The 6,270-nt window shown below is 48.2% G+C and overlaps 1 protein-coding gene across 1 annotated transcript in view; it reads right to left on the reverse strand.

The window, feature by feature from the left end:
- The window catches only part of ptprb (protein tyrosine phosphatase receptor type b), a gene marked incomplete at its 5' end in the record, with an annotated part of 31,076 nt that overhangs the window by 21,641 nt on the left and 3,165 nt on the right, over positions 1–6,270 (reverse strand). Inside the window, 12 exon segments of the mRNA XM_037695739.1 lie at positions 107–207; positions 285–435; positions 514–683; positions 1,410–1,682; positions 1,754–1,901; positions 2,024–2,154; positions 2,227–2,392; positions 2,480–2,577; positions 2,649–2,853; positions 3,967–4,025; positions 4,107–4,373; positions 5,707–5,852. Coding sequence (XP_037551667.1) covers positions 107–207; positions 285–435; positions 514–683; positions 1,410–1,682; positions 1,754–1,901; positions 2,024–2,154; positions 2,227–2,392; positions 2,480–2,577; positions 2,649–2,853; positions 3,967–4,025; positions 4,107–4,373; positions 5,707–5,852 — 1,915 coding nt within the window.

The following is a 6,270-nucleotide window of genomic DNA, read 5'->3' on the forward strand; positions in this document are numbered from 1 at the left end:
ATAAACAAAGTTGTTGTTGTTTACCTGGTAGCAGCTACTGAATAAACTAAGTTGTTGATGTTTACCTGGTAGCAGCTACTGAATAAACAAAGTTGTTGTTGTTTACCTGGTAGCTGCTGCAGCTACCTTGTCCCCGCTCCCAGCTGACTGTCAGTGTGTCCGTCCGTCCTGAACTCTGGACCTGCAGGGACGACACCGGAGACGGGACTGCAGAGGGACAGAGAGACGGCGTGTTAAAGACGTCGGAGGGACAGATGAAGACAGGACGAGGTGGGTGGACGGACCGGTTCTGGCCAGGACGGACGAGTCGCTGCTCATGTCTCGGCTCCAGCTCACCACCTGCAGTCTGTACAGACTTCCTGCCTGCAGGCCGGAGAACACGCAGCTGTCCGCAGCTGGACCCACCTTCTGCAGGCCCACCAGCTCACCCGCAGCCTGAAAACATCACATGATGGTGGTGACCACATGTTCTGCTCATCGGGAACATGGGTCCAGCAGGGACGACCACCCCACCTGCTGCTGGTCCTTCCTGCTCCCTGCAGCTCGGTGACTGACCGACGCCTCAGAGACGCTGTAGAGGGACAGGTCGTAGACGTCAACGTGCCCGTCTGAGGGACGCCATGAGAAGCTGAGGGAGGTGGTGTTCACCGAGGACACCGTCAGGTTTGTGACTGAAGCCGGACCTGAAGGACAGAACAAATCCACTCCAATCAGTTGGAACCTTGAACTTGACTCATAAGCAAAGCTGAAGTCCTGAAGGTCTCAAAACAGGTCTCTCTTGTAAATGAGTCTCTGAGGCTCAATGCAATTAATCTGTATAAATAAGGTGCTCCACAGGGGTGTGTCCTTGGAACATTTTAGTTGTTATAAACCAACGATCCTCTGTTCGCTCCAGCGTTTGCAGACAATGCTGTGACTTTTACAGAAAACGCAGTTGGATAAACTCCACGGTTCTTGTTAGAGCCAGGTCTAAGCTGCACTGGACCTAAGTGAGTCTGATACAGTCTGGATGTTTTTCTCCAAACAACACAGTAAAAACACTTTTTTCCAAATCTACTTCAGCTGCTGCATTTTACTGTTTAACTTTTTAGCTAGCCTTTTGATTTGTTAAAACTTTTAGCTGTGGTTTGCTACTTTTATATTTTAACTAGCATTGTGCTAATGTCAGCTAGCTTTCTGTAACTTTTAGCGTTCCTCTGGCGTGCTTTCACTTCTGGCTAATCAAGCTTTTCACTTTATATAGCTTTCAGCTATCTTTTTAGCTTTAGCTTGCACTTCACAACTTTTAGCTAATTAATTTTAAATTACTTTTAATTAGGACGGTGCAGTTGGTAGAGCTGTTGCTTTTCAGCAAGAAGGTTAGTGTATAATAATGTCTGCTGTTGTTAAAGAAGCTAAATGCAACTCACGGGTTTGTCCTTCAGCTGTGGCGGCGTACAGAGAGGGAACGCCGCCGCTCAGCGTCACCAACTTCACACGATACCACTTCCCTGAAGTCAGACCCTCCAGGCGCTCACTTCGACTGTCCGCCCCCACCGAGCGGTTGATCAGAACGGCGCCGGCGTCGTCCAGCAGCTGCAGGCTGTAACCGGTGTACACGCCCACGGGACGCTCCCAGCTGACGGCGAGGCTGTGGGTGGTGTGTCCGTTATCGGCCTGCAGGGCGGTGACGGCGGCTGGAGCTGCAGGAGGGAACAGGAGCCGTGACGAGTCAAATCAGAATCACGACGACCGATTCGTGTCCGAGTCTCACCTGCGCGGCCCGCGGCTGTGTTCCTGTTGGTCAGCTTCTCGCTCAGTGATTGGATGGTGACGGTGTAGGCGTGGCCTGGGATCAGATCGAGGAAGTCCAGGGAGGAAACGTGTTTGGGGACGGGACGAGTATCAACGGCGACGCCGTCCTGATGGACAGAGACAACGACGTAAAAATTTGGGGAAATGTAGGCGTCAAAACAACTCAATAAAAACCAAGAAGAAGAACTTAAACACGAGTTATTCAAATCACAGAAGCACTGAAGCCCACCGTGGCTGACAGGGACACGATGTACATGTCCACGTCTCCGTCTCCAGGCGTCCAGGAGACCAGCAGCCCACCATCAGGGTCCGACAGACCAGGCTGAGGGACCAGGCGCAGGTTCCTCACTGCACTGGGGACTGGACAGGAGACAGAACCTGGATTAAGGTCTGGACTCAGGAGTTTCATTAAAGACCAGTTTTCAGTCGTACCTGTCCGTCCCTCGATGAACTGGGCCGTCTGATACGGCCCGCTGAACGTGGACACCACGAGCTTATAGAGGCGCCCAGGAGTCAGAGAGGTGAGCAGGTGGTGCCGCGCGTCGCTGCTCAGCGTCACCGGAGGGAAAACCCGAGTGTCGTTAAAGAGCAGAGTCACCTGGACAACAGGTGGATGAGGTCACCTTCAAACTGTCACATGGAGCCAATAGTTTTTCAAAATGAGAAGGACTTTACTCAGTCCTACCTCGTAGTGGTCCACATCTCCGGGGGCGGGGCTCCAGGTGATATTCAGGTGAGTCGTTCCTGTGTTGCCTAGCGACAGATTGCTAACAGCTGCAGGGACTAAAAAAAACAAACATCTGTTAGAAAACAAACACAACGTGTCACGTTTGTTTCGTTGGTTTCCGACTCACGAGTTCGACCGACGGTGGAGGCGGAGCTGACGGCGCCGCCGCTCCAGGTTTCCACGGTGACGGTGTAAAGTCTCCCCGGTGTCAAAGAAGAGAAGGCGCACTCGTTGTGTCCGGCCGACACACTTTTGTTCTGCAGGATGGTGTGGTTGTAACGGATCAGAACCACGTAGCGGTCCAGATCCCCAGCAGCGTGATGCCAGTACACCTGAACGCACCGCAGGAGTTTTAAATGGCCGACAGGAAACACAACACCAGTAAATAAAATGAAAACTGATCAGACGACGTTAAACAATTTAACTTTAGTCGTGATGAACGTTTGTTTCAAATCAAACAGGAAAAAAACAAACAGAAAAAAAATCCTTAATGTGGCGTCCCGCAAGGATGACACTTTGGATCCATTTAATGCATCCTTCATAAATCCAACATCCACCCTTCATTCATCTAACATACATCCAACATCCATCCAACATCTGTCTTCATTTATCCAACATTCATCCTTCATCTATCCTTTATCAAACATCCATCCTTTATAAAACATCCATCCAACAATCATCCATCTATCCAACATCTATTCTTAATTTATCCAACATCCATCCTTATCCAACATCCATCCTTCATTCAACATCCAACTGACATCCATCCTTCATCCAACATCCATCTAACATCCATCTTTCATCCATCAATTCAACATGTATATCCACCCATTTATTTTCCATTCAGCCAGCCATCTATAAATCCATCTGTACCTTCATCCAACATGATTTAAAATGGTTGGATGAAGCATCCATCCAGGCAGTTCATTTCAACCCCTTGGATTCAGGCTCTTGATCCAAATGTGACCACGGGTGAAAGTTAGAATCTAGATGGACCAGTAAAATCCAGAGCTTTGCCTTTCAGCTCAGTTTCTTCACCACAACAGACTGGAGCAATGCCCTCATTACTGCAGATGAGGCTCAGATCCATCAGTCCATCTCCCGCTGTGACCTACCATCCTTGAGGGTCTCAGAAACCTGAACCCCTCTTTTCTGAGTCTCACCTCAGACCCAGAGGGAGGGTCCACCTTTGGTTCCACACAGGTTTTTAAAAACTCATCTTTTAACCTGTTTTCATCTGTTTCAGAAAAGATTTTAATTTTAAATTCAATCTTTTGTTGTTGTTCAAACTGCCTGGAAGAACTTAAAATCACATCAGTTTTAAACTTCCTTAAATAAACAAAGAAACCCGTCATGAAGCTGAAGTGAAGTATTTAAAAGGAAACTGAACCACACATTTAAAACGGTGAGACACTTTGTCCTCTGGCTGTTTCGGTCCAACGCACCTTGAGGAAGTCGTCTCTTGCAGAGTGAACAGCTGTTGGGTTTTGCACCGTTGCAGGTTCTGTAAAACAAACGAAGTGAGAACGTCGGTAAAAAAACGAACGCAGAGACACGAACACAAACAAATCCAGGGCGCGCTCACGTGTTCGCCCCTGCACCACCGTGGTGTTCTCCATCCCGCTGCTTCTCGTTACTATGGCGACAGAGTACAGGCGTCCAGGAACCAGCGAGCTGAAGGAGCACTCAGGCGGAGAGGAGCTGGACACCGCCAGCGTGTGGACGGTCCTCTTCCCGTCCAGAAGACGGACCAGGTAGCTGTCCGCCACGCCCTCTGCAGGACGCCACGACACGTGAAGGGCGTCTGATTTACCGCCGTTAGCAACGGTCACCTGGGAGACGGCAGCCGGGGCTGAAGACAAAGAGGCTGTGGTTAGTTTTTGATTGTGGGCGGAGCTTCAGTTTGCATTTTGTGAGCTGATTGGTTGGCAGCAGTGTGGGCGGAGCTTCAGTTTGTGTTTTGCGAGCCGATTGGTTGGCAGCAGAGTGGTTGTGGGCGGAGCTTCAGTTTGTGTTTTGCGAGCTGATTGGTTGGCAGCAGAGCGGTTGTGGGCGGAGCTTCAGTTTGTGTTTTGCGAGCTGATTGGTTGGCAGCAGAGCTATACAAAAAAACCTCTGTGAAAAATTACTGGGACGTTTTGTAGGAACACAGCTTGCGCTCCAAACAGGAAGTGTGACGAGGTGAGGACTCGTTAGCTGCAAGGACATTTATTAAAAACCTTCATCACTTTCAAAATGATTTAAATTAAACTTTTATAGTTTAAACTTTTTTAAAGGTGTTGATCAGAAGCAGGTTCATGTGTGTGTCTGTGTTTTTATATCATTTTCATCCATTCATCCATTATCTTTTACCCGCTTCTTCAGTTTTGGGTAGCGGGGGTCGCCGGTGCCCATGTCCAGCAATCATTGTGCGAGGGGCGGGGGACACCTGGACAGGTCCATCACAGGGACACATAGAGACAAACAACCATTCACTCTCTAACCCTAGGGACAATTCAGAGTTACCAATCAGCATGTTTTTGGTCTGTGGGAGGAAACTGGAGTAACTGTACAAAACCCACGCATGCACGGAGAGTAGGGGTTGAATAGACCAATCAACTAGTCAATTCTATGTCAACTTGAGAGTTGTTATACATCCCGTCGACTCGGGCTGATCAGCAAGTCTCAATTTTTATTTAACTTTTATAAATCAGATTATTTTCAGATCAAGTCTAAAAACTATTTACATGATAGATATTTCAATGTTTGATATTTTGTATTAAACGGACAGCGTTCAAGCAGTGACCTTTAAGCAAGTTCAAACTAAATGTTCCTGAGCTCGTTTTATCGTCAGACCCTGACAAAGGTTTAAATCTCAGATTTTACAGCTGATCTAATAAACAGCTGGAGTTTTAAATAACAAATCATCCGCGAGGCGTTCAGGTGCACACGGTTTTCAAAGCGTCGTGTTTGGAGGTTCTTTTGGTTTCTGGACGTTTGAAATGTCGTTTCTGCTCCGCTGCTTTCTCTCAAGTTTCCTGTTTGTCTTTGTGCTCCACGGGAAAGTTCTGCCCGGGATGATTGTCTGGACACAATCCGGTCCCAGCTGATTATATAATCCAGATTGTTTGTTGTGGAGTCCTCGCAACAATAAGGTTCTGCAGGAAACCGGTCAAACTTTCAGGACAGAGTTCAGAGGTTTTTACCCGTTCGAGCCTTCAGACTGGCGGGTTTGGACCGCAGCTCCCCGCTGACGGTGGCGGCCTGTAGCCTGTAGAGGGCGCCAGGAGTCAGACCCATCAGAACCAGAGAAGAAGAACCAGGTGGAAGGCTGTGGTTCTGAACAGCAACACTGTGGAGGACGTGGACAGACATGTTTAAACTTGTCTCATTCTGTCCACAAAGACAAAAAGTTCTGGTGTCTAAAAAAGATGCTGGTGGACAGAATGTCCCAAACATTCCTGGGAGGTCTTCGTGTCCTCATGACTCAGAGGAAAACAGAAGTCCTGTTAAAATAATCGTAGCCCTCACAGGTTTATGGAACCGTCTAAATTCTGACCCAAGTCGTGTTCTGCTGGTCTGAATGAAAACTGGTCCACTAAAGTGTCCTCCAACAAATTCAGTTATAAAAGTCCAGACGTGGAGGTCAAATCATGTGCACAGCCAAGTTGTGCAGAAAACCTGGCCTGGACTTTTTAAAACGAGCCTGGACTTTTAAAAACATGGCCTGGACTTTTTAAAACGGGCCTGGACTTTTAAAAACCTGGCCT

The sequence above is a fragment of the Nematolebias whitei genome, chromosome 22 (assembly GCF_014905685.2).
Source record: "Nematolebias whitei isolate Nwh7 chromosome 22, NemWhi1, whole genome shotgun sequence".
NCBI lineage: Eukaryota > Metazoa > Chordata > Actinopteri > Cyprinodontiformes > Rivulidae > Nematolebias > Nematolebias whitei.